The 27,639-nt window shown below is 38.0% G+C and overlaps 1 protein-coding gene across 3 annotated transcripts; it reads left to right on the plus strand.

Annotated features, from left to right (window-relative positions):
* Positions 1-1,896: 1,896 nt before the first annotated feature.
* On the plus strand, positions 1,897-27,434 carry ilvbl (ilvB (bacterial acetolactate synthase)-like). Of its 3 annotated transcripts, none has more exons than XM_079874403.1 (16): positions 1,897-1,956; positions 2,125-2,287; positions 4,471-4,672; positions 4,760-4,887; positions 17,568-17,706; positions 18,349-18,460; positions 18,584-18,683; positions 18,958-19,055; positions 19,491-19,627; positions 19,868-20,002; positions 20,786-20,900; positions 21,220-21,389; positions 25,357-25,427; positions 25,568-25,639; positions 26,598-26,703; positions 26,892-27,434. In XM_079874403.1, exons 2-16 carry the CDS (start codon positions 2,186-2,188, stop codon positions 27,068-27,070), a joined length of 1,866 nt encoding a protein of 621 aa, XP_079730529.1. In that variant the 5' UTR covers positions 1,897-1,956; positions 2,125-2,185; the 3' UTR covers positions 27,071-27,434. The 3 variants fall into 3 exon arrangements, with proteins under 3 accessions (XP_079730529.1, XP_079730530.1, XP_079730531.1); XM_079874405.1 differs by having other exon boundaries at positions 1,907-1,964; positions 2,129-2,287; XM_079874404.1 differs by having other exon boundaries at positions 1,903-2,287.
* The last annotated feature ends 205 nt before the right edge of the window (positions 27,435-27,639 follow it).

Genomic DNA, 27,639 nt, shown 5'->3' on the forward strand with positions numbered 1-27,639 from the left:
TTTATTTCTGAATATCACAAGTTGAATGACTTCTCTAGGCTTGTGATATTTTACTTTTTTATGGAAGTTACCAGTGAGTACTGAAATGTTCTTTTCATGTATTCTCTAATGTCTGTATTTGATATAAATGCAGTAACAGTGCTTGCTCCTTTAGCTCAGCTTCCAGAAATGAAATATGGAAAGATGTTTTGTTTTGTTAAGAAAGATCTTCAACATGTGTCAATACATACATCTGTTTTTCTAGGGTACCCTGACAACTATAAGTCACAGGGGTCATTGAAGTCTATAGTTTAAGGGACCATTTCTCAGTTAAAGCCTTACTTTCCATTTCTACTAAAGTGTCCTGTCCTTGAGAGAAGGAACGTATTATCTTGAGGTTTTGAGAAGACTCCCCTGTTTAAAGTTAGAGCCTTGCCAAATCCAACCTTGAAAAAGCTGTGTTCCAGTATGTGTGTTAGTCTTTTTGGCTGGCATTATTGGAGATTGACTGAGTTGTTGTTCTGGATATGCTGGCACCCAGCAACCCAAATCTGAGACCTGAAAGGTCATGTAACTTAAGGGTCCGAGTGTCAGCTACATAATCGATGGAGATATGCTTCAGTCTATCTGTATATGTGTGGAAAATTTGTATGTGTTCTTAGCCAATCAGAAGTAGCTAACCTGTAAGCAATGATGTAATCAATGCGCTTGGAAATTGTATAACTGCTGTGATATTTGCAACTGAAAGTGGGACGGCCTACGAACTCCTGTGTGAGTCTTGAAGCTGACTTCTGCTGATGAAACTGCAAACTATCTTCAGTAAATCTTTTCTTTAATTCATTACAATACTGACTCCGGGTCTTCATTCATCATATCTGGTTCTGGTATGGAAGTAAAATAATGCCAAATGTTTTTGAAACAAAAAAGCCTGTTGTATTGCACTACTTGGAAAAAATAAATAAAAATAAAAATAGGCATTGCATTAACCATGCTTGCATTTTAATGCAATGTATTTTAAGGGCTTGCATTTTTATGGGCTGAAATTCAACATGGTTGAATATTCAATATTAAGTGACAAAAAAGGCAAACTACAGCTTGAGGTTTTACAAAAACTAAAAAGTTCACAGGAAAAAAAACATCAAACATTGACTGCAACATAGTCAGTTATCAATATTTCATTGTCCTCTCTTGTTTTTGCTTATGTTCACAATTTCTTTGTATGACAGCCTGGCTAAATATTATGTCTGTACAATTAGGCTTGTTTCATTGTGTTATCACAAATAAACAACTGACTCCAAGCACAACTACACAAATGCTTACAAAATCTTTAACACATTTATAATACTATTTGAATCAAGATGCTTAAGCTCAACATACATTACTTGCAACAGGATTTTCTAAACACAATAACATGCTACACTTAATGTGCCATAATAACAACAACATAATTTCAGACTACCAAATATATATTTTTATTGATGAGGTAAAGTAGAAGTTTTGCTGACATTCCAGCAAACAATTAAAAAGATTCTGGAATAAAGTTTTGTTTTATGTTTTATTATTACAGATACAGGACATAAAGGTGATGCTCCTGTCAAAGTCCAGAAGTCTTACGGTGTCACCTTTGATTGTGATATATTTAAATAAATTACAAAATACATGTTATGCCTGCGTAAACACTCTTAAGTAATAAAATAATAACCAAAACAACCAAGCCACGAGTTTCCTGGTGGTTGTACAGATCTACAATGACGGGAGTTACGTTTCAGCCTTCTATTGGATGACTGCGCTGTCAATCATGTTACGGCACAGACTGCTATTCTCAAAGGAATTAACGTAGACCGCTGAATGGGCCAAGCAGAGACAATTACTCAAACAGCGGAACAGTTGTCCCGCCTATTGCGTACCTCTCTCTCTCACTCGGTCCATTCGCGTTCATCGGCTTCAGCAACACCTGCAGACGGGGAGGAAGAGCTGGCAGCCAGGTACAGTGTTGTTTAACCTTAACAAAGGCCTTTTCAAGATCAGACATGACAGCGTGCTGAATCTAATGACCATAATCTCGCCCTTTGTCCAGTTACTGCACGGTAAAAGTCAATTTCGTAGCCCACGACATAGTAAGCGGCTTGTTCTTTCATTTGTTTTGCAGGGCAGGTCTCTAACTGGCAGGTGGACATTAGGTCGTAAACCGCCAACCAATCCAGCGATGGACATTTCCGTGGTTTTGGGCTGTTCTCTGAGTGCTGCCCTTGGGGGTGTCATCCTTGTGTCCTATAAACTGGGCTTACTTTACCAGCTATTCCATAAGGTATGGTGAAATATTCTATCTATCTATCTATCTATCTATCTATCTATCTATCTATCTATCTATCTATCTATCTATCTATCTGTCTGTCTGTATGTCTGTACAGTTTGAGACTTTCACCTACTTATACAGTTAAACTAGTTTGAAGCAGTCATACACATCTGTATGTCTGTCTGTCTGTCATTTTATATAACCATACAGTGCTATGCATAAGTTTAGACACCCATACTAAAGTTGACTAAAAAGAGGAATAAAAAATCATCTTTTGGAAACTGAACTTAATGCCTTAATTTAAAAAATTAGGAAAAATCCAACCTTTAAGGACACCAATTTTCTTTGTGAATGAATAATGTATCGTAAATAAATAAATGTTCTTCCTTAAAATACAGGGTGCATAAGTCTGGACACCCCTATGTTAAATTCCCATAGAGGCAGGCAGATTTTTATTTTTAAGTATTTTTTTTTTTTTAATTTTTAGCATTACTGTGCATCCTGATAAAGTTCCCTTGGCCTTTGGAATTAAAATAGCCCCACATCATCACATAGCCTTCACCATACCTAGAGATTGGCATGGTTTTATTTCAGTTAGCCTAATAGCTGGTTTGATTTGCATTGAGAGATGATCTTATGGAAAGTACCCCATGCCAATCTCTAGGTATGGTGAAGGCTATGTGATGATGTGGGGCTAGTTTAATTCCAAAGGCCAAGGGAACTTTATCAGGATGCATAGTATCCTGAATCCATGAAGTAACTGGCCTTTAAAAATAAAAATCTGCCTGCCTCTATGGGAATTTAACATAGGGGTGTCCAAACTTATGCACCCTGTATTTTAAGGAAGAACATTTATTTATTTATGATACATTATTCATTCACAAAGAAAATTGATGTCCTTAAAGGTTGGATTTTTCCTAATTTTTTAAATTAAGGCATTAAGTTCAATTTCCAAAAGATGATTTTTTTATTCCTCTTTTTAGTCATGGGTGTCTAAACTTATGCATAGCACTGTAACTGCATGTTTAATGCAGTTATGGTTAAATAAGATGACAAACAGACATAAATGCATGTTTACCAAATCAAGAAGCAGTTTCTTGCATAATAATTATTAAAGTATATGTGTGACAGGTTACTTGCATGACTGTTCTTGCAGCAGCAGAAGGAACTGGACAATTTATTTTTCTTACATTTATGTATTTTTATGTACATTTTCTGAAGTCTTATAATAGCTTTGTGTGAGGTACAGACTGTAATTTGCGGTGTTACTCACTGAAAACACTGTTAACTTTTGCGAGTGGGTCGAGCCAGTGAGTTGAACTCAAGAGTCTCATTTGTGAACAAATTATTCATACTGTTTTTTTTTACCTGATCAACTGATTCATTAGGAAAGATCTGACACAAACAAGCGATTAATTCATGAATCAGACATCACTATTTTTTTATGAACTCTAATGAAGGCGAGCAGGGGCTCTCATGGTTTTTGTTTCAGTCCAGTGCACTTCTCTTCTGGTGCTTTTTTTAAACGTGAAAGCTCTAGTCTTCATTCTTTGTAACTGCATGGAAAAAACAATAAAACAAGGTTTAAAACAATAAAAATAAAGGTTCATGCAGTAGAAGAACCATTTTTGTTTTTATAAAGAACCTTTCAGTGAATAGTTCTTAAGTGTAAAGAATATTTTAATAACCTGAAGAACCTTTTACCACTATATAGAAACTTTTATGCAATAGAAAGTTTCCATGGATGATAAAGGTTCTTCATGGAACCATCAGTGATAATAAAGAACCTTTTATTTTTAAGCATGTAGAGAGATCTTCTATATGCATGTTATAAATCTTTTTGTGAATTTGGGCATCTGGGCATTTGGGAATCTTTTTTTTTTTTTTTTTTTACCTCATAATGTTTAATCAAAATTATAACTAGCCTAGATCTTCCAGTGAAAATGACAGACTTCTCTCTGGCGACGTATGCAGGACTTCTCCAATCATTTAGTCCATTTAAACTCCGCCCCTGCAAACTTGTGTTTATCTGCCTTAATTTTTTAATGCAACGCTTACATCTCAACATCCAATCAACAACCATTGCACAGAACCTAGTGTCCGCCCTACATTTTAGCGAGTTTCTATTCTGATAATCCGTTATATAATTTCTATTCAGAAAAGAACTGACTACTTTTATTGTTCATCCCTCTAAGACAGAGAGACAGAGCCCTCGACATGGAGGAGAGAGTGTGGCGGAGGTTTTGCGGGCTCATGGGGTCAAATTCGTCTTCACATTGGTGGGAGGACACATCTCGCCCATCCTGGTGGCCTGTGAGAAACTAGGCATCCGTATCGTCGACACCCGCCATGAGGCCACCGCTGTGTTTGCTGCCGATGCCGTAGCAAGACTTTCTGGTAAGACTGCCCATAAACAGAAGCGGACAGATCACATCTTGTTAGAAGCTGTAGAAGAAGCTGAAAATCTTCTGTTCTGGTGTTTAGGCACTGTCGGTGTGGCTGCGGTGACGGCGGGGCCGGGGCTGACGAACACAGTGACTGCGGTGAAGAACGCTCAGATGGCTGAATCACCGCTGCTTCTGATTGGTGGTGCTGCTGCTACTCTCCTGCAGGTCAGGAAGTGCCTTATAGAATATGAGTCACGTACAATTGCACTTCATGCGCATGTCACCTGCGTATTTGCTCTTTGCTCTGGTTATCTTTTCTTCATATTTCTTTCTGTGTCTTGTGCAAACATTAGATATTATCTCAACTCAGGGGTGATTCTCAGGGAACTAGCCTTGACCCATGACAGCGAGGATTTGGTTATAAAAATCGTAAAAGGGAAAGTCACCTAGAAATGACAATTCTGCCTTCATTTCCATACCCTCATGTCAAACCATACCTGTATGACAGAGGTCTTCAATCGTGCTTCTGGAGGGCCACTGTCCTGCAGATTTTAGTTCCAACCCTAATCAAACACACCTGAATCAGCTCATCAAACTCTTTAAGATTGCTTGAAAATACAAAGGCAGGTGTGCTGAAGCAGGTTGGAACTAAACGCTGCAGGACAATGCTTGGGCTCCAGTTGCACGATTGAAGACCTCTGCTGTATGACAAACAAGTTTGATTACCATTGACTTCCTTTTTATGGAACAACCCAGATGCCACAGATATAAATACTTTCCCACAGCGCTGAATCTAGCAATGTACCTATTGCACCAGAAGTGTGCCAGTTCACACCAAGAATGATAACAATTATGATACCTAGACCTAATCCATAGCGATAAATACAAAGTTCTGTTATGAAACTCTAGATGGCGCAGGATGATGGGTGCTTCTCAATCTAACTCAATGGGCTCAATATTATCTGACTGCAGAGCCGGAGGCTGCATTTTCAGGACCCCACTTCTAGGACCGCATTTCTAGGACCCTAGTTTTTTGTGACAGCGCCACCTACAGACTCGGAGAACCGCAGTCTCAGGGACGCATTTCCAGGACCCTAGTTGTGCCAGGCAGTATTTCCACCCACCCAGTTTTAACTACATTAGAGTTTTACAGCTTTATTACACCCAAATACTACTTTATTTATTGCAATTAAACCTGGTTCCTAGGAATGTTGAGAAATTATTGGGTCTAAGTAGCATAATATAATAACTCAAGTAAAATAAACAAGGTATCAAGTTATAGTCTTTTCAGTCACTAGATCGACCACATTTTCAAGTATAGAGGGAAGACAAGGATGACTCTGGGGGTAGATTGTGTATATTTTACTAAATAATATATCACACCTCAACTTGAACACACTAAATATTTTACAAAATAATATATATCAACTTAACTTGAACACACAAAATATTTTACAAAAAAATATATAATAACTGAACTTGAACACACAAAAACAAATTTGTTAATGGTGTGGACCACAAACAACTTCATGGACAACATCACTGAGTCCTAAGAGAGAGAGAGAGAGAAAGAGAAGTGAATTAAATAAGGAACATTTAGTTGAACATGTTCTACTCTCTAATTTTTATTTTTTCTTAGTTACCAAACAGTGCACACATATCAATTAATGTTCATAATACTATTATTGCATACTGTTCAAAGATTTGAAAAAAAAAAAAAAAATTTGATGTTGTGGGAACAAAGGTTCTAGAAACACTCATGTCAATAAAGCCCATCTCAACTGAGAAAAAATAATAATAGAGAGATGCAAGAAATCTGAATAGAAATAACATTGACACGACTTTTTTTTCTGACCATATAAGCACACATTGTGATCTATATGCAGCAGCACTACCTACCACCTGGATGCTTTCCCCTCTTTTCGCAATTGTTTTTCTATCAGCCTATTAAATTCTTCAACTTCACTGAAATAGTAAATGGAGAACATAATCACTGCTAGGTTAACAGAAATACTGTTAATGCTTCAAAAAAGGATACATTGGACATTGTATAAAAAAACAATTCCATTTTCTACTCTTACCTGTGATGATAATCAGGACCAGAGAGGAAGGCCTGCTCAGCATCCTGCAGAGACACATTCTGAAGCCCAGCCAGGCCATATATGATGGCCTATCAAAAGAAAATTGTTAATTGAAATATACACATGTCTGTACATAAGTAGCATAAGGTGTTATACACAGTAGGGTTTGAAAGGGCAGAAAAATGCACAATATATTATATTGTTATGCATACCTCTGGAAAAAGAACACCACATATTAACTGCACTTCATCCTTGAAGCTCAGTTGCGTTGGTGTTTTATACAGTACAGACTTCAGAAAAGCAAAAAGGTTGTCCTGTTGCTCTTCACTCTCAAGGTAGACAGGCACCTGGCGAAAGGACTTCGGAGGGTACCACTTTGATGTCTTCCCGTTGAGTACGTCCTACAGGCAAATTATTTTTCCACAATTATTACAATTATTTTGTGGTAATAGGATTTTTAAGTGTTTTGTGTGAAAGTGATGGCACAACTGACTTTAAAGCTAGAATATCCAGAATTGGATAAACGAACAAGACAAAGGTAGATTTTAAAAGCAATCAACCGAAAATATTCCAACCCCTTCATTTAGGGCTTGTTTTAAAGCCAAACTTCCAAAACAACTGGACATACACTGCTTAATTACTGCTGGAGTGCTCCGCTGACGATCAGTGAGTGCATGGGCAGATTGTGTGCAGGTAGACAGGTATGTATTTAGAGAGGCAGGTAGGCGACCAGTCACAGACAGGATTTTTATTGGCCTGTCATTGCCAATAAATGGGCCGCATAGTTGACAATATTTTTAACAAAGCCCTGGTTGATTTATTTACTGTGAGTCTGTAATGATGAATATGTCTAAGTACCACCAAATGCTGTTCTGCTCCCGATGACTGTACGATGAAGTCTACCAGTCTCTTTTCCTCTGCGGTGCGGTCAAAGACAGCCTGCATGTGGGCTGGAATTTCCTCAGTGATGGCACGCTTCTTTGGCACTCTGAATACTGGTTGAAGGGTTCCCTGTAACAAGCTTCTGGCCTCATCAGTCCAGAAGGCAAACCTCTGACCATACCTTTCAAAAATTAACAACAAAATGAATCTAAAGTATTGCATAAAAATGATTGGGGTCTACTTATAACATTAAGTTAATGTAGTTAACAGGTGAATATACACATATTGTTTAGGGCTGTCATACCCATCAATTTTAAAACGCTCCATTAGAAGAAGACACCACCACTTCCGAATCAAAGGCATGTCCATCTGAAAGAAATGTAACAATGATAAGGAGAGTCTTTAGTTTTTAATGTGTCTCTTTACTTCAAGATAAACAAGTATATAAGAAACATTTAAAGAATCAATTTCATCCTTATAATAATTATTTGAATCAACTCACCTCTTGGAATGGAAACCCTGTGCTTGTCACAATGGAAAGTGTATACTGAAACAGAGAAGGAGAAAAACATTTTATTTACTATGTTGACAGAAACATGCAAATGGTTTCACACACACTCTCTCTCTCACACACACACACACACACACACTACACTTTACCATAAGAATAAAAATCCCACAGTCATTTCCACAGATCTGACGTGGCAAGCCCTATAATCAACAAAAAAATGAGGTATGATTAGTGATATATGAAACATGACTGATAAACCCAAGCTGCTGTCTTCTCTGTCACGTCTTGTATATGAAATACAGATTACGGGCAATCATATTTCATTGGAATATCTAATTATGCAATATATTATTCACCACAATATCGTGCCCAGTCTTCTCTGTCCAGTTCCCAGGATCAATTTTCTGAGCCAGATCTCTATACAATAAAAAAAATACAAATAATTTGAAACAGATAGATGTGACAACCACTGAGACATTAGGCTATAGGAACGTAGCCGAAACATATCAGTACAGGCTATAGGAACGTAGGCAAAACATATCAGTACAGGCTATAGGAACGTAGCCCGAAACATATCAGTACAGGCTATAGGAACGTAGCCCGAAACATATCAGTACAGGCTATAGGAACGTAGCCCGAAACATATCAGTGCAGGCTATAGGAACGTAGCCCGAAACATATCAGTACAGGCTATAGGAACGTAGCCCGAAACATATCAGTGCAGGCTATAGGAACGTAGCCCGAAACATATCAGTACAGGCTATAGGAACGTAGCCGAAACATATCAGTACAGGCTATAGGAACGTAGCCCGAAACATATCAGTACAGGCTATAGGAACGTAGCCCGAAACATATCAGTACAGGCTATAGGAACGTAGCCCGAAACATATCAGTACAGGCTATAGGAACATAAAAAGTAAATTGCTATATGAACATGGCAAACAGTATGCCTCAAATGTGGACCTAAAAATGGCTCTGTACTCAGCATCACCAAACCCAGACTCATGCAGTGTGTACTGTGAGTCTAAAAAGAGGATCTCTCTCAGGAGTGGCTTCATGATCTATAATGTGATAATGGTTAAAGATATGCACATGAGTTTAAAAGTCATTAGGACAAAGAATAGAGCTGCAGTTCACTTTTTGGAATACACATGAACAAACCAAATTAATTACCACTACATGTACTATATAGTATCTAGTAACAGTAACATTCCCTTACACAGAGAACGTAGTGTCCTGGCCCGTTTGCCTCGGTCCAACCTGGAAAGACTAAGAAGTCTTTCATGTCGACATCCTCCTAACATTAATGAAAAAAATTGTCATTATGCAGTACTACATTTTTGTGACACCATACATATTTTATATTCTCTCACTGGAAAGTTGGCAGTGATGTTGCTTTGTGTATCCTTCCATGTAGGAACAACGAACATGTCCTCTATATAAATGTCTTTGCCCTATGAGGGAAAAAACAGCAACTTTGAAAGTAGACAATACAACAGAATACATTAACAGCACAGATTTAAGCTTTAGTCTCAAATAAAAGTTACATACATGTTGCTGAGCTGCTTCATAAATTAATTTAAAGCAGGCATTCCCAATCTGCAAGAAACAATCAAAACTCATCAGTGAACAAGCGAATAAAAATGCTGTTCCTTCCTTTTGTTTATTAACTTCCCGGTACTCACATGAGAATCCAGGTCTCTTAGCAACCCCAGGCTCCAGAATTCTTCACGTATAATACATAAGGGCCCTTCTTTCACAATAATTTCCGTTGCAGGCCGTCCTGTGTCCAGCACATAATTGAGCTGCAAATAATAGATATTATTATTATAAGTGTGTGACATGAAAAACAATAACTATTTTAACTAATTAACTTACCAATTTGTCCTGTATAGGATTCCATTCTTTTACAAAGGGCATAAATGTCAAAGAGTAGTCAATAGCCGCTGTCTGGGGCGTGCCAAGGGCCGCTGTCTGGGGCGTGCCAAGGGCCGTTGTCGGGGGCGTGCCGAGGGCCGTTGTCGGGGGCGTGCCGAGGGCCGTTGTCGGGGGCTTGCCGAGGGCCGCTGTCGGGGGTGTGTCGAGGGCCGTTGTCGGGGGCTTGCCGAGGGCCGCTGCCGGGGGCGTGCCGAGGGCCGTTGTCGGGGGCTTGCCGAGGGCCGCTGTCGGGGGTGTGTCGAGGGCCGTTGTCGGGGGCTTGCCGAGGGCCGCTGTCTGGGGTGTGTCGAGGGCCGCTGCCGGGGTCGTGCCGAGGGCCGCTGTTGGGGGCACGGCTTCTGCTGAATCAAAAGTAGAAAATTGCAATATATTAATTCATTAATAGTCATGTGATAGTGCAAGTCTAAGAATGCCCAATGTACCAGGTTAAGCAGTGGAAGGAGTCTTAATAAATACTGGAATATTAAAAAATATAAATATACATGTTTCAACTATACAAAACAGTGAATGGTCAGATATGCTGTATTTGTGATAGATTTGCATATCAAATTTGAAAAGTTACCCAACACTGCCTGGCTGTGGATATTCATAGCTATCTTGGTATCGAAAGCCTTTTTTATGTCGCCCAATCGTTGTTTGTTTTTGTGACAATTGTAGTGGTGAATGATATTCCTCATGAGAAACAGATGCGTTGACGGTAAAGCCATGTTTAAGAAGTAATTGTTTTTTTTCATTTTTGCAAACAGCTGTTCTGCTACTTGGCTGTTGACTATTCCAGCAAGTTGTGGGACCAGGCCAAGCTTCCGCAAAGCATCACGGGCATCCTTTGTGTTAACTTCATGGAAGCGATCATACAGAGCATAATGCTCTGCTGAACCAGTTATGGGATGGCCATCACAGTCTGGGACCACTTTCTTGCAATTCAACCAAGGAAGTGACACCTTTAGTTTCCCATCTTTGGCAAGTGCTATGTTTTCTGCAGTTGGAGCCTTTAATCGTCCTTCAAATGGTTTGAAGGGCAACCTTTGTGGTTCTCTCAGATTCATGTGTGTTGCTAGTCCACGTGCGAAGTCATATATTACAATATTTGGCATGTATTTCCAAGAAAGGAGCATGTCTGTGAAGTCACGTGGGCTTTCAGCTCTAATGTTGCACTTTATACTGTATACAATGCCACACGGGCACATAATCACACCCCAACCGCCTGAAATGAAAATAGGCACAAATTAACAGACTGTAAAAAGACAACCTTTGTTTATCCAACTAAAACTCACTGATAGGTGTATGTAAAATCACTTTTCAGATATTCAAAGAGTAACACAATTTGAAGTTATTCCACCCAGTGAAAAACCTTAACAAAAATAGTATCTTACACATACAGTACACTGTGACATTTTGCTTACCTGATGCAGCCCAAATCTTTTGAAAGACTTTGTCATACGTGTGCCTTGACTTCAATTCATTGGACAGTCTCAGGAGGAGGTCAGTTCGCGATCCAGAGGAATCCAACCCACACTCTCTGCATAATTTCCTAACCACTTGAACCTGTCAAATAAAATAAAATATCTGAGGATCTGCATATTTTCAGGTAAAATAATAGCCTGTAAATCACTCCTAAAAGGACAAATAATTAACTGTATTTTTACCTTCTGCTTGTACAGCTCCTCTGTCAGGCGGTCTTCAGAGACTGTAATTTCACAGACCTCAGCTGGTTTTGCTGGACGGACTTTTTCAAATTCCGTATTGAGAACACTGTTTGACCGGCGTGTATTTCTGCCTATCCACGGCGCCCAAAAGTGGAAAGTTGGCGGAACTTTAAATGGATTGTGCTGGTCACCTTTGGGAATATCAAAACACAAAAAATATAGTAAAACATCTTGATCTTGACACCTTGATAAATATTAACAAAAATGTTTTAGTTTGTAAATTAGTTTGTCACACAATTCTTCAGTCATTGAAAAAAGGTGTTACATGTTGACAAATTAATATTGGCTTGCATTACTTGTTACAAATCCTCGACTGATCCTTTCCATTGAAAGTGCTTCCCAAAAATGCTCCATGTCAACCTCTCCATTAAAGTCCTCTGGAGGTTGTGCAAGGTCACTTACTAAAGAAATTATGTGAAAAAACAATACACAAATAAATTCAGAGAGTAACCTGGTGTGTGTTTCCTGAAAGCATTGTTAGAAAACTATGGTCGTAAGTCCCATTGAGCTCAATTGGTAATGACAGAACTTGTGACCGTAGGTCTGTAATTGACATCTAAATCAGTCCATTCCATGAAAAAATTTACCTGACAAATTGAAGGCTCCCTTTTTATGGAGGTCCATGATGACCACTGGTGGATGATCACCACAATTTACACAGGAATACTGATAGTCATGATCAGTGAGTGCTTCAAAATGAAGATACCCATGTAGAACTGTATTAGCTGAGGGAAACTTTACCCCTGAAGTCAATTCTAAATATTCTACCACTCTGCTCACTGCAGTATGCACCTAAGGGAGAAACATTATAGTGAAAATACAGAAAATGTTCTGTTGAAATTTCATATATTTACCCTTTAAAAAAATATTAATTCACAGGTTATACTTAAATTAAATATAAAATAAAAAATACCTGCAGCATGTTCCTTATGGTTAAGCATAAAGAGAGATCAAGCACTATCCGGTCATTAAAATTGTGTAGGCCATCTTGCCACTCTTGGTAACGGTAGAAGTTTCCGCATTGATGGCAAGATTTACAGTATGTAGAGATGTCTAGAAATCAAAAGTTTCAACAATATTTTCAGTACGGTTTACAACACATTCAATGATTAATGAAAGCACAGCAGATCTACCATAGTGGATTGTCATAAGATATAGTTTCATTGACCTACCTTCAACAATACGCGAGTTGGTGAGTATTTTGGCCTTATTTGTAATGAGGATTGGGTCACTCAGAGGTACATTGCCAGGGCACTGCTGGCACATCATCTCCAGTGGAATGAGGTGCCTTGGATATTCTTTTTCCAATAATGGATGCCGTAAATGTTCTGGCAGAACAGCAGGTAATTTTTTGAACTTCAAAATATACTCAACCATGGCTTTGAACTTTTGGTCATCTTTTGGAGGATATGGAATGTTACCCAGCTCAACCTCATCATGACGGCCTCCATCCTCTGCTGGTGTTTGAAATTCCACCTCCTCAGTGCACCTGACTTTCCTGAACAGCTCACGGTGCGTCTGAAATAAGTGCCATTTTGCAATGTACTTGTGTTGGCATGATCTCTTCGTCCTTGCACAAGGACAGTGCCACGAATTCTTTTTTGTGTCATATGACACCATGACTCTTCCTAAACGACTGTAATATGAAACAGTCGGCTCATAAACGGATATGTATTTTTTGGACTGAGGGATTCCAATTTGGGAGTATACAGACAGAGGTATATGGTTTGCATTTGCAAGGTTTTGCAGATCAAGGCAGACCTTCTTTTTATCTTCGCCAAACCACCGGCAGTTCACCATCTCATTAAGTGTTTCCTCACTAAGTACAGGAGAAGACGCATAGGATGTGCAGTAAGTTAAGGATTTAAGGTGTACACATTGATGTGCTTTTAACCCACTTCTCCATGCCAACTCCATGTTCACCTGGCACTCAGCAGATTCACAGAAAACACGTTGATTTTCCCCCCAGACTTTATTTTGAACGTGCAGAGGTGTAGTGGCCCCGTGAAAAGATTTGTGAACAGTATAAACTCCATTCTCTGGATCTATGCATTCACTTGGAAGGTGTGAACATGCTGTAATGTCCTTGCTGTGTTTTCCTGTGTGTTTCCTTTCAATGTGCCTTTTTAAATTGTTTCTGTTTATGCTAAGTTGGCATATGGGACAATTTTTACGCAGTACTTGCTTCACACGGACCCTTTGTATTTGCGCACTCTGGGTGGCTGGCACATTGAAGGTTGTTGGAGCTGAGATGGTAGAAGTGCTTGGAGCTGAGATGGTTGGAGCTGAGATGGTTGGAGCTGAGATGGTAGAAGTGCTTGGAGCTGAGATGGTTGGAGCTGAGATGGTTGGAGCTGAGATGGTAGAAGTGCTTGGAGCTGAGATGGTTGGAGCTGAGATGGTTGGAGCTGAGATGGTAGAAGTGCTTGGAGCTGAGATGGTTGGAGCTGAGATGGTAGAAGTGCTTGGAGCTGAGATGGTTGGAGCTGAGATGGTTGGAGCTGAGATGGTAGAAGTGCTTGGAGCTGAGATGGTTGGAGCTGAGATGGTGGTGGTGGTGACAGGGTGCTTACCCTTGTAAAAAGACAGATGCTTAATGAAGTCCGGTTTGCGTAGCAGCATGGAATTACAGTGGATGCAGTGATAATGCCACTTTGGGCGGCAATCTAATCCACATCTGTGAATGGTATACCCTACAATATAAGAACAATAAACTGTAGTATTATTATGATGGTCATCAGTGTAAATTATGAAACAAAAAATCTGAATCAGGTTAACAAAAACAAAACATAAATGCAGTTGTTTGGATTCATTGCTCAAATTAAATTAATCTTAATATTGCATTTCCCAGAAGAATGTTTGCAAATGTTACCTTCATGGAGAACTGCACGTTTAAAATGGGTTTCCAAATGGTATTTCACTTTGCTCAACTTTGTTGGTTGAAACAAAGCAGAACTGCAGAATGGACAGTGAAACTCCTTGCAGCATGTAGTACATCTCTTTAGTTCAGGAAAGGATCTCCCTTCTTGGATTGTTATGTGTTTCTTGAAAAACATTTTAAATAAATAGACGTAAATTAGGCCTAAGCCTAGTACTTAACCAATTTATTTATTTTTCTTTTGTCATACTTGCCTACCCTGAGCTGTGTCCTTGAAAGCACTTCATATAGCATAGTAAATTACACAATCTAACACGTGGTATTTTAACAGTCAATTATTATAATGGCCTCTCTGGTATGTCTGACTATTAAAATGTCATATGTCTCAACCAACATTATAAAACCATGTCAAAATGAAGAGACGGCTACAAATAACATGTATTGTGGGTAACGTTAAACAGGCTGAATGTGAGCACGTTACAGTGAAAACATTAAGATTATTTTAACTGAATTAAAATGGAAAAACAATGAGTAATTAACAAGCTTTCAGAACGAACATGCTACAGTTTTATTGTGCTATCAATAAGTCAACACAGGCTTAGCATGCAACAGTTCCGTTAAATGTGCTACTGCTAACAATTCATTTTACAGCATTAGAGGCTAAATACTATGGCTATGCATTCAAGACTATTTATTTAGCAAATCACCATCACGTTTGCTACGTTAACTTTCCAATTAAATGCATCGCAAATGTAAAAATTGATTCGCATTTGATACTCCAATACTCACACTTTGGTTGTCGTCCATCTTTGCTGCTTCACTGGTCCTCTAATTCGGTAGGTGGCGCTGTCACTAAAAACCTAGGGTCCTAGAAATGCGGTCCTAAAAGTGGGGTCCTGAAAATGCAGCCTCCGGCTCTGCAGGCAGACCCTACTCAATGGGCTAGCAATCACATCATTCTCTACAGGACACAGCTGATTGGTTTCTGTTGCATCAGCATCCAATGAGCTTGCTGCTCAAACTTTCAAATACTTAATCAGTGTTTGCTGTAGTAGTTTGCAGCGTGCTTTCAGAAACCCCTCACCTTCCCCAGCTCCACCTGTATAGATCTGCTATGGTTAATTCATGTATGCTATATGTCTTACATGCTCACAGCAGTGTGTCTGTGTGTGTATTGGCAGTAGCAAGTCCTGTAGTTGCTCTGCCGCAGCAGTAATCAACAGCAGCAACGATATCATCATCATCATCTATCCCACCAAGACCAAATACATTAACATGGTCCAATACCACACCAATACTCAGTAACGTTATGTTAAAGTCTGCCGCTTTAAATGCTCAAACTCCATCAGCTGGAATTTTTTTTTCTAAAAGTGATTCCAATAATATTGTTCCTCTGCGCACTTATAGTTGTAGTTGTGGTGTGGACTAACCTCAACTCATAGAATTAGAATGATTATTAAAATGTATATACATTATAAGTTTCTTAAAATGTAACATTATAGTTATTGTTCTTGATGTGAACTAGGTGTTGCACAGACTAGTCAACTTTAATGCTCTGCCATGACGCTTTAAAGGAGAACTCCGGTCAATTTTAACATTGAGCTCATTTTTTTTGTAAATTTGGAGTGCTGTCAGTACAGAGAACAACGACAAAAATCGGTGTTGCCTACAATGTGTTATCCTCTTTTTAAAATTTGCACCCTGTTGACTTAAATGGGGCAAGTTTAAACCTGCTTTTAGCCTCTTAACATCCTTGATGTGTCATTACAAGTGCCCAGCCAATGTGAGTTATTCCTTCAGAGTGAACGTGGTGAATCTGACTGCAGTAGATGTGAAAGATATTAATAAAAGTGATGTTAATTCAGCCAGCGCACATACCTGTATTTTCTTCCTGTTTTCGGTCGAAGTCCACAGTAATCGATTGTCGAGTTCACGCGCATAGGTTTAGTTACCTATGATCACGCGCGTGAATATCTTTCACATCTACTGCAGTCAGATTCACCCGCGTTCACTCTGAAGGAATCACTCACATGGCTGGGCACTTGTAATGACACATCAAGGATGTTAAGAGGCTAAAAGCAGGTTTAAAACTTGCCCCATTGAAGTCAACAGGGTGCAAATTTTAAAAAGAGGGTAACACGGTGTAGGCAACACCGATTTTTGTCGTTGTTCTCTGTATTGACAGCACTCCAAATTTACAAAAAAATTAGCTCAATGTTAAAATTGACCGGAGTTCCCCTTTAAGCTTGACTTCGACTAGTCGCTGATCATTCATGGCCTAAAGAGGGCGCAACAGGATAAGAAATCTTTGAAGTCCACTTTCACACAGAATCATTCAGTAGCGCAGAAAGATATTGTCAACACTGTTCTGTGATTTATCAATAAAATAGCTTAGAAACTGAAAAGTTTTAGCATATATATCTTAGTAACTAAAACCCACAGCTTCACTGTTAGCAGAGAGACACTGCCAGGTGCAATTCACACACAATCGCTTTCTCTCACAGTAATGCATTCATGTAAATGTAATCTTTACTGTGCTTCTTTATCTATATCTGATTTAGAATGAGCAGAAATCTGTGAGAAATATTATGACACAAAGACAAAAGAACTATTAAAAATAAGCTGTTATGTAGGGAGCTGTGTGAGATGCCGTAGCTGTGCACAAGGCAAACCGCGTTCGAGTCTCGCTCGAGGTTCAGGCTTATTTGTTCATTAATGATGTCATCAGCTACTAGTCGACGTCGAGTCAACTTTAATCACGTAATAAATGTCGACTTAAACAAATCTGAAGTCGTACAAACAAACCCCTAGTGTACGAGGCTTTTTTCAGAGAAATAATTGTTGGGTGTCAATTGCATCATACTCTTTATTCTTTGTCATCAATTTAATGTGTGACTGTTTCATTACAGGGTAGAGGTGCGCTACAGGATATTGACCAAATGTCCCTCTTCAAGCCTCTCTGTAAGTTCTGTGCATCAGTGAGGACTGTGAGAGAAATTGTTCCCACTGTGAGAAAAGCCTTGGCCGCCGCACAGTCTGGCACACCAGGTACAACAGCACTGAAATTACCCATCCCTGTCATCTTGTCTCCTTTTGCTGAAATTCACTCTACTGACAGTGAAATACCAATCACATGATTTGTGCAAATCTCAGGAGTTTTTTTGTGGGGTGGGTGGCTTTGTATGAACGTATCTCTGAGGGGACCTGACTCTTCAGAGAAGTTAATTAGTTCCTAATAAGGTAGTTTATAAGCGCAGTGCTGCTTTGTGTATGGCGTAACCGGGGTAACTGCTGCATTTCTGCTTTTTATATAACTGACACCTACTGTAAATTTGCATTTTCATTTAGCCCATCGGCCACTTTTGTTTAGAACAATGCAATTATTTTTTTTAAATAATACATATATATATATATATATATATATATATATATATATATATATAATGAACTGTAAAGCCATTTGTACCATCATTTTACAGTTTATGATTTTTCCATAGACATTGGAATTGTTTCAAAACTACATAGCTACCTAAATGTGTAGTTCTATTCTAATGTCAGAATTTTCTATAACAATTCTACTTTTTTTTTTTAAGCAAAGTGAATTCCATTCTTAAATTATTTAATTATATGTAACTGAGCCCTGTTTGTAATTCTGTGAGTGTAATTATATTTCTTTGATTTCTTTCACAGGCCCAGTGTTTATAGAGTTTCCCATAGACACACTGTACCCTTACCATGTGGTGGAAAAAGAGTTTGCCCCTAAAAACACTCCCAAAGGGCTAATGGGAAAAATCATTGCATGGTACAAACATTCATCAGTATTCACGTACTATTATTCTCAGACCTGATCTTCTTATTAAATGACAAGTGATTACATTTAAAAATGTTTGATAATTTTTTATTATTATTATTTGTTATCTTTTAGGTATCTCAAGAATCATTTAACAAACTTGTTTGCTGGAGCTTGGGAGACGCGTGATCTGTCCCCTCTTCCTGTTCACATCCCTCATGCCACCGAGGATGAGGTAAAGCTTGTCTACACTGTTGTGGCATATTTCTGTAGATGCAGTCATAGTTATACAGTTACTCTGTAGATGCAACCGATCAATTATATGATAATGATTCAAGAATTGCTTTATCCTCATCATCAAGTCTAAATAAAGCACATAACATGAACTACTCCAGGGAAAAGCCCAAAGCTGAAGGAGAAATGTTGAAATGTTGACTTTTGCCCCAAATACATAAGATAAGATCATGTTGCACTTGAATGACTCTTGACTGACCCTTTACTCTTTGCAGGTCCAAAGGTGTGTGGAATTGGTGAGCAGAGCCAAGAAACCTGTCATACTGCTAGGCAGTCAGGCAACATTACCCCCCACACCAGCAGATGATGTCAGGTACATTTCAGCTTTCTTTGAACAGTTCAGCACAACACCTACCCTAAATTAAAAATGTAATACTATAAATACAATGTAAATGTAATTATAAAGAAATGTGTTTAAAAAATGAAACGTGCACATATAAATTATTAACAATAAGATTTACAACATGCAGAAAATAGTTAGGATGAGTTTTCATTTCATGCCGACTTTAAGATCCTAAGAAACCTAAATTTAGTATGTGTGTTCAAACTTTTGATTGGTACAGTATGTATGGAATACATTGATCAAAGAAAATGCATTTGGTTTGTAAGAACAAGTCCAAAACAACAGCAAATGATATACATTATTGATCAAAAGCCTTTTGACTCAGATAAAAGCACCCAGAAATTGTGCTTGTCGATAACTCAGTCAATTTTTAGTCACAAGATTTTTTTTTTATGTGTCTCACAGAAATGCCTTAGAATCTTTAGGCATTCCCTGCTTCCTGGGCGGAATGTCCCGAGGGATGCTGGGAAAGAACAGTCCACTGCACATTAGACAGAACAGGAGAGATGCCTTAAAAGATGCTGATCTCGTGCTGCTGGCAGGTGGGAAACAGCGCCAGCTACTGTACAGTTGGAACATGTGCAGAATTTGTGTTGCGTTCATTTCTTTGTATGTTTTGGAAAGTCTGGGAATATTAGTGAACTTTAAAATTGTGATTTCCAGGGTTAGGAAAGATAATAAATTCAATTCTAAAAAGTAGAAAGTAAAATCATGGACATTAATAAAATATTACAATGTTTTGCATAGTTTTTGTTCCTGATTGTATTTGTTTTGGTGGATAGGTACGGTGTGTGATTTCAGACTGAGTTATGGAAGAGTGCTGAACAGACGGAGCAAAATCATCGCAGTCAACAGAGACAAGAGTCAGCTGCTGAAGAACTCGGACATGTTCTGGAAGCCAACAGTGGCCATTCAAGGTGAACAATACATTTTATTATACACTACCTTTCAAAGGTTTGGGGTCGGTAAGATATTTGAATGTTTTTGAAAGTCTCTTATGCTCTTAAGGCTGCATCTATTTTATCATAAAATATGGTAAATACAGCAATATTGTGAAACATTATTACAATTTAAAATGTAATTTATTCCTGTGACGCAAAGCTACATTTTCAGCATCATTACACTTCAGTGTCATATGATCCTTAAGAAGAATTTGCTGTGGTATACTTTTTTTCTTATTATTATAGTATATTATTTTGGGGCAAACTGTAATACATTTTTAACAAGATTCTTTGATGAATAGAAAATTTAAAAGAACAGCATTTTTAGAAATAGACATCTTTTAAGACATTATAAATGTCTTTATTGTCACTTTTGATCAATTTAATGCTTCCTTGCTGAATAAAAGTATTAGTTTCTTTCTTTTTTTAAATCGTACTAACCCCAAACTTTTAATCTGTAGTGTATATATTAAAATACAAAAAAAAACAAAGTTGATATTTTTTTTTTACAATCAACAGATTTTTTACAAAAAAGCAAATACATTTACATTAAATGCCACCAATAAAACTAGACACATAATTTTTATAATTACATTATATAAAAACAGTGATAATCAGCAGCATTTAACTGAATATTTTGATAGAAAGCAGAGGTTTAAATTAATCAGTGAACCAATTCACTAAAATGAAACTTAAAAGATATATAACATATACTGATTTTGTGTTACGTGACAAGGTTTCCTTTCTCAACTGATTCAGGCGATGCTGGTTCCTTCCTCCTGCGTCTCTCGAAAGCCCTGAAGGGACACAGATGTCCAGAAGAATGGCCTCAGAAACTGAAAGAGGGAGATGACATCAAAGAGAAAACAAACAGGTGATCTTATTCCAGCCGTTGTACTGGTGCTTGGATTCATTGACTGTGGTTTCCAGGCCATAAAAGACACATTACGTCACCGTTCGTTCTTCAAGTCTGTGGTTCACGACGGGCTCCACTTTGCTTGGCATTCTGGTGGAAAAGAGGCAGACCTACACAACATAGCCAAACACCACATACACATCTGTTAAAGATTTAAAAACAATTTGCAGCAATCCCTCCTTGTAATGTAAAGGTGTGACCATATACTTTTCACATGTTTGATGCTATCTATCCATATATTTTATGTTAATGCCCTTAAATGATGTTTTGTCCTCAGAGCGAAAGCAGATGAGAAGACAGAGAGGCATTTGAACCCTTTGAGTGTTTTGCACCATGTGGATGAGCTCTTGGCTGAGGACAGCATCATTGTGGCTGATGGTGGTGATTTTGTCGGCAGCGCTGCATATATCATGAGACCACGAGGCCCACTCCGCTGGCTGGACCCAGGTTAGACACAGAGCCATCACAGAAGATACCCATGTTAATGTCTTCAGCATTCATATGCATATGAATGGAAGTCAATGGGATGAAAAGTGTAGTGACCACCCCTTTAGGCTGACCCCATCTTTTTTAACGCATCAATTCTGAGTTTCATTACACGCACTTAGCGGTTTTATCCATTTGAAACATTAAAATTATATCAATATCTCTTTATGAGGTTATTTTACTCATTGAATAACAGGTATTAGTTCAGCGCCTACCTGGAGAAGTGACATTTGTCCTTTGGTCCTGACAAGTGTCATTAAAATAAAAGAAGAAAATGATTCTTTCTTTATGATTGTTCATACAAAAATAAGTACAATATGTTCATCTATATTGTACTTATTTTTGTATGAACAATCATAAAGAAATAATCATTTTCTTAACCAGGTTAAAGGAGAACTCCGGTCAATTTTAACATTGAGCTCATTTTTTTGTACATTTGGAGTGCTGTCAATACAGAGAACAACGACAAAAATCGGTGTTGCCTACACCGTGTTATCCTCTTTTTAAAATTTGCACCCTGTTGACTTCAATGGGGCAAGTTTTAAACCTGCTTTTAGCCTCTTAACATCCTTGATGTGTCATTACAAGTGCACAGGTCATGTGAGTGATTCCTTCGGAGTGAACGCGGGTCAATCTGACTGCAGTAGATGTGAAAGATATGAATAAAAATTATGTTTATTCAGCCAGCGCACATACCTGTATTTACATCCTGTTTTCGGTCGAAGTCCATAGTAATCGATTGTCGAGTTCACGCGCGTGATCATAGGTACTAAACCAATGTGCGTGAACTTTACAATCTACTGCAGTCAGATTGACCCGCGTTCACTCCGAAGGAATCACTCACATGACCTGTGCACTTGTAATGACACATCAAGGATGTTAAGAGGCTAAAAGCAGATTTAAAACTTGCCCCATTGAAGTCAACAGGGTGCAAATTTTAAAAAGAGGATAACACGGTGTAGGCAACACCGATTTTTGTCGTTGTTCTCTATATTGACAGCACTCCAAATGTACAAAAAAATGAGCTCAATGTTAAAATTGACCAGAGTTCTCCTTTAACAACATGTATTATGACATGTAACACATAAGAACATAAGTTAATTTTAAGAAATGCAAAGTCAAGTCACCTTTATTTATATAGCTCTTTATACAATACAGATTGTTTCAAAGCAGCTTTACAGTGATAACAGGAAAATGATGCACTTTTGCATATGTTCAGATGAAGTCAGTTCAGTTTTGATTCAGTTCCGTTGTAAAAATCATCAATTGTTAAATTAGTGTCATCTATTTCATCTATAAAGCAGTTCTGCAAAAAAAGAAAAAAAGATGTCATCGTCCAGCTCAGTTCAGTTCTCATACAGCATGTACAGTCAGATCAATAATATTGTTGAATACTAAGAGTCCCCAACTAAGCACTCCAGAGGCGACAGTGGCAAGGCACCCAAACTGTGGACGAGGCCTTCACAGGGGATTGTCTAGTAGACACAGTCTCTGCTGACATTCAGGGCTGTGTTGTTGTCGTGTCTGGATATGGACCAGATCCAGCTGACTACGGTAACCTCGGGAGACAGGTAGACTAATATTAGCGTAGATGCCATTCTTCTTTTGGAAGTGCTATAGTAATTGTTCCTGGTTCCGGTTGACCTAATGTGGTTCCGGTTGACCTAGTGGTTACCCGTAAACCAATCACATAACGTTTGGTTATGACGTGTGTTATGCGCCGGCTCAGCCGCATCGAACTTCCACTGTAAACACATGTATGATGCGAAAACAAAACCATCGAGCGAAATACCGGAGTGAACATGGCTGTGAACGACTTTTGCAGATTATGTGAAGTAAATCTACGCATCCACGGTACAATCAGCGTCTACAACACGGCTCTCAGCCCGCCCTCTGTTCGTTGATTGGCCGGCTGTTTTCAGGCCGGAGGAAAACGGGGAGAAAGGTCGCTATCTCAGACTAAGTACAGAAGCGAACTGAAGCGGAAGTACGAAGTCTGACGTAGTCAGGCTAATGATATCTCCCAAGGTTAGCATGTACAGGGTGAAAAACAACGGTCCTAGTAACTGAGCCTTGAGGTACTCCATACTGAACTTGTGATCGATATGATACCTCTTCATTTACTGCAAAAAATTTGGTAACTGTCAGATAAGTATGATTTTAACCATGCCTATTAATTTCCACTAATGCCAACGTAATTTTCGAGTCTATTCAAAAGATAGGATCAAATGCAGCACTAAGATCTAGTAACACTAATGGAGAGATGCAACCATGGTCGGATGATAAGAGCAAATCATTTTTAACTCTAATGAGAGCTGTCTCTCAGTACTGTGATACAGTCTAAATCCCTCCTTGCAGAAACCATTTCTTTCTAAAAAGGAACTTAGTTGTAAAAATACTGCCTTTTCTAGTATTTTTGACAGGAGAGGTAGATTTGAGATTTGAGGTCTGTAATTATCTAGACAATAATCTTAAATTAAATCAACAAATTAATGCTTTAGTTAGTGCTAGTTTTGACCAACTTTGCCGGTTAGTGAAAGTTAAACCGTTTTTAAGCAGACTAAGTTTTCAAACTGTCATTAGCGCTTTTATCTGTACGTTGGATTCAGAATGCAGCTGCCCATCTACTTGCGAAACCCTGCAAACACGACCATATAACACCTATTTTATGCTCCTTGCACTGGTTGCCAGTCCGTTACTGAATTGATTTCAAAATTCTTTTATTAGTTTATAAAGCTCTTAATAATTTAGCCCCTAAATATCTCACCGATCTACTTGTTTCTTATAACCCATCCAGATCACTATGGAACTGTCACCTCCTGTTTGTTGAGCTTTCGCTGTAGCCGGCCCTAAGCTGTGGAATAATCTGCCACTGTCTGTCAGAACAGCTCCTAGGTTAGCCGAGTTCAAATCTATGTTAACATTTTTTTAATTGAATTGAATAATTCTCTAGGATCAAGTTGCATTAATAACAGCCAGCTTACAAGTTTTTGGTACCTAATGACAATGATGAATTAATAATATTAAGAAGAGGATCTATGACATCTGGAAGCATCCCTTTCAGTAGTTTAGTCAGTATAGATTTTAACATACATGTTGTTGATTTTGATGATTTAACAAGTTTATACAATTCTTTCGTCTTCTATAGCAACAAATGAATAGAATTGTTCCCCAAGGGTGTCTACAACGACGTCTTATGTGATACTGTAGTAGACGGTTGCATCATGGTTATAATTTTCTTTCTAATAGTGTCAATCTTGCAAGTAAAGAAATTCATAACGTCATTACTGCTGTTCTGGTTGGAAACGTCTAAAGTTTCCTTTTCTAATTTACAAACTAGGAAAGTCATTTCTAGTTTGTAAATTAGAAAAATGATATAGGTATATAGGAAGTATATAGGAAAGTGTAAAGCATAGAGAGCCACATTCAGATGACTCTCCAAAATTTGTGTCATTGAAGCCTCTACTTCCAGGTCAGGGAGCTGCCCATCCAAATCTATGAGAGCCAATGAGAGTAGAGCGCTGTTTAGTCCACCGTCACAAGAAGTTTATGCCATGGTGAACGAAAAGTTGGTAAACGAAAACTTTGAAAATATAAATGAAAAATAAGGCAGTAATTTAATTTAAACTTTATGATGACTATAGTGTTTAATTCATAATCCATGATTTGTGAAAAGTAAGCTTGGAAAATTGTGAATAAAGAATGCTGTTTATTTAAATAACATGCTGCATTTTTGCCATTGAGTTAATTGTTTTCAGTTTGTCTTCTTTCCTCATTGTGTATTTGTGTCAATTCCATGAAAAGCTCTTTTTTGGCACAACTCCAATTCCATAATAATCTCCACCTCTATTTTTTTTTTCTTTCAAACCTGACAAATGCACTCATAGTCTTTGTATTCATCATGACTTGTGGCTTGTCTTTGCACCAGGGGCTTTTGGGACTCTGGGTGTTGGAGGAGGGTTTGCGTTGGGAGCGAAACTTTGTCGACCTGAGTCTGAGGTAAGATCTTAAAGTTAACTTAAAAGCAATTTTTCTTTTCCTTGTTAAATGTGTTTTTCTCAGATCTACAGTTGAATCACAATGCAGCTTTAGTCACATTATAATTGTGCATGTAAACATAACCAATATCTTGTTTACAGGTATGGATCGTTTACGGCGATGGTTCTCTCGGATACAGCGTGGCTGAATTTGATACCTTCACACGCCACAAGGTAACAAACAAGCGCTTACAACACTGATTGAAACTTTTACAGCATCAAGATCAGAATGTATTTAAATGTATGTTTTGTAAAAATGCACAACATTTCTCTAAGTTCACCCAAAAGTATACACTCATGCCGTTCCAAACCCATAAAACCTTCGTTCCTCTTTGAAAAACGAAAGAAGATATTTTTAATGAAGAGATTTCTGTCCCGCCATTGAATGTCTATTCTATCAAAAGTTTGATGCTTCAAAACATTCATAAAGAGATCCTAAAATAAACCCATGTGAATCGAGCGGTTTAATCTAAGTCTTCTGAAAAGACATATTGCTTTATATAATGAACAGATTTTATTTAGTTGATACTTAATTATGAATTTTTTTTTTATACATGTATAAACGTTGATCAGGGAAGCTCAACTGCGGCTAAGCAGCACTTGCTTGAGGCGTGAGAACAAACCTCACTGGATCATGTGGAAGCTCTCATGATCAAAGTTTATATGTGAATAAAAGCCTAAATTAAATCTGTCCATCATATAAAGTGATTGTTTCTCTTCAGAAGACTTGGATTAAACTGATCGAGTCATGGATTACGTTTACAATGTCTTTAACAACTTTTTGAAGCTTGCAAATTTTTGTTGCGTGGACTTTTAATGGAGGGAAAAAAAAATCATAAGATTTGTTACAAAGATGAATGAAGGGCTTATGGGTTTGAAATGGCATGAGGGTGAGTAAATGATGACAGAACCCTCATTTTGGGGGGAACTATCCCTTTAAATCTAGGTGTTAATTGTAAATTTGCTAAGTTTCAAAAGCATTCGTGGCATGTTGTTCACTTGCCTCATAGACCTCCATTGTAAGCTCACAACTATCAACAATACTTAATTAGTTTTAACCTACTTGAATATATTCTGTTAAAATGTATGCTGTCAATTAGCTTGTAATGACTACCTTGTCGTCTCATGTCAGACTCCAGTGATCGCTCTGGTAGGAAATGATGCGTGCTGGAGTCAGATCTCCAGAGAACAAGTGCCTATGCTGGGGAGCAACGTGGCCTGTGGTCTTGCCTTTACAGGTGAGGCGCAATCATTAAATTGTTGTTCACTGCACATGTCAGTGTTTTAAAATTAAATCGACAGTACATCTTGTGATCCACAAAAAATTTAATCTAATTATCTAGCTAATTTCCAAGGGAATATATTGTATATCAATCAGTCAGATGTGTTGCATCACATGCTGTTCCATTTCTTCTCTTCCTTGCAGATTATCACATTGTAGCTGATGGTTACGGCGGAAAAGGTTACCTGATTGGCCGAGAGGATGAGTCGCAGCTTGACGACATCATTAAAAAGGCGCAGAAGGAGTGCAGAGAGGGAAAGGCAACTCTGCTAAACGTTCTAATCGGAAAGACCAACTTTAGGGAAGGTTCAATCTCAGTTTAGAGAGAGAGAAACTGTGCACCATCCGGCCTAGATACCCAAAGTCTTTCTTGTGTTGAACTTGTCATGCTCAAAATATACCATAAGACACAGCCTTTACTAAGTTATATAAATTCAGCTGATTTGAAAAGAGATCAAAGCAACTACATATCAGATGTTCAGAAACATTTAGTCCTAAAACCAAAAAAGAAAATTGATATTATGAAAATTATTGTTTAAGACCATTTTAAGATGTTTTTTCTAGTATGACATTATACTTATGATGATTCCCCCCTCAGTTTTCACGACCATAAAGCAAAAAAGGGAGGAAAATATCATTTAAATGAAAAAAAAAAAAAAAAAAAAAATATATATATATATATATATACATACATACATACATACATACATACATATATATATATATATTTTTTTTTTTTTTTCCTTTTGATTTTGTGCTGAAATGTGAGTTTGGACATGTTTTGCAAGTAATGTTTTTACTGAGCTGAAAAGGAGCAAGCACAGTGCCTTCACTTTGTCCAGTAAATATAGATTGATGATTGATATATATATATAGATATGATTTTTGAGTG

This window comes from Squalius cephalus (genome assembly GCF_949319135.1).
Source record: "Squalius cephalus genome assembly, chromosome: 6".
Lineage (NCBI taxonomy): Eukaryota > Metazoa > Chordata > Actinopteri > Cypriniformes > Leuciscidae > Squalius > Squalius cephalus.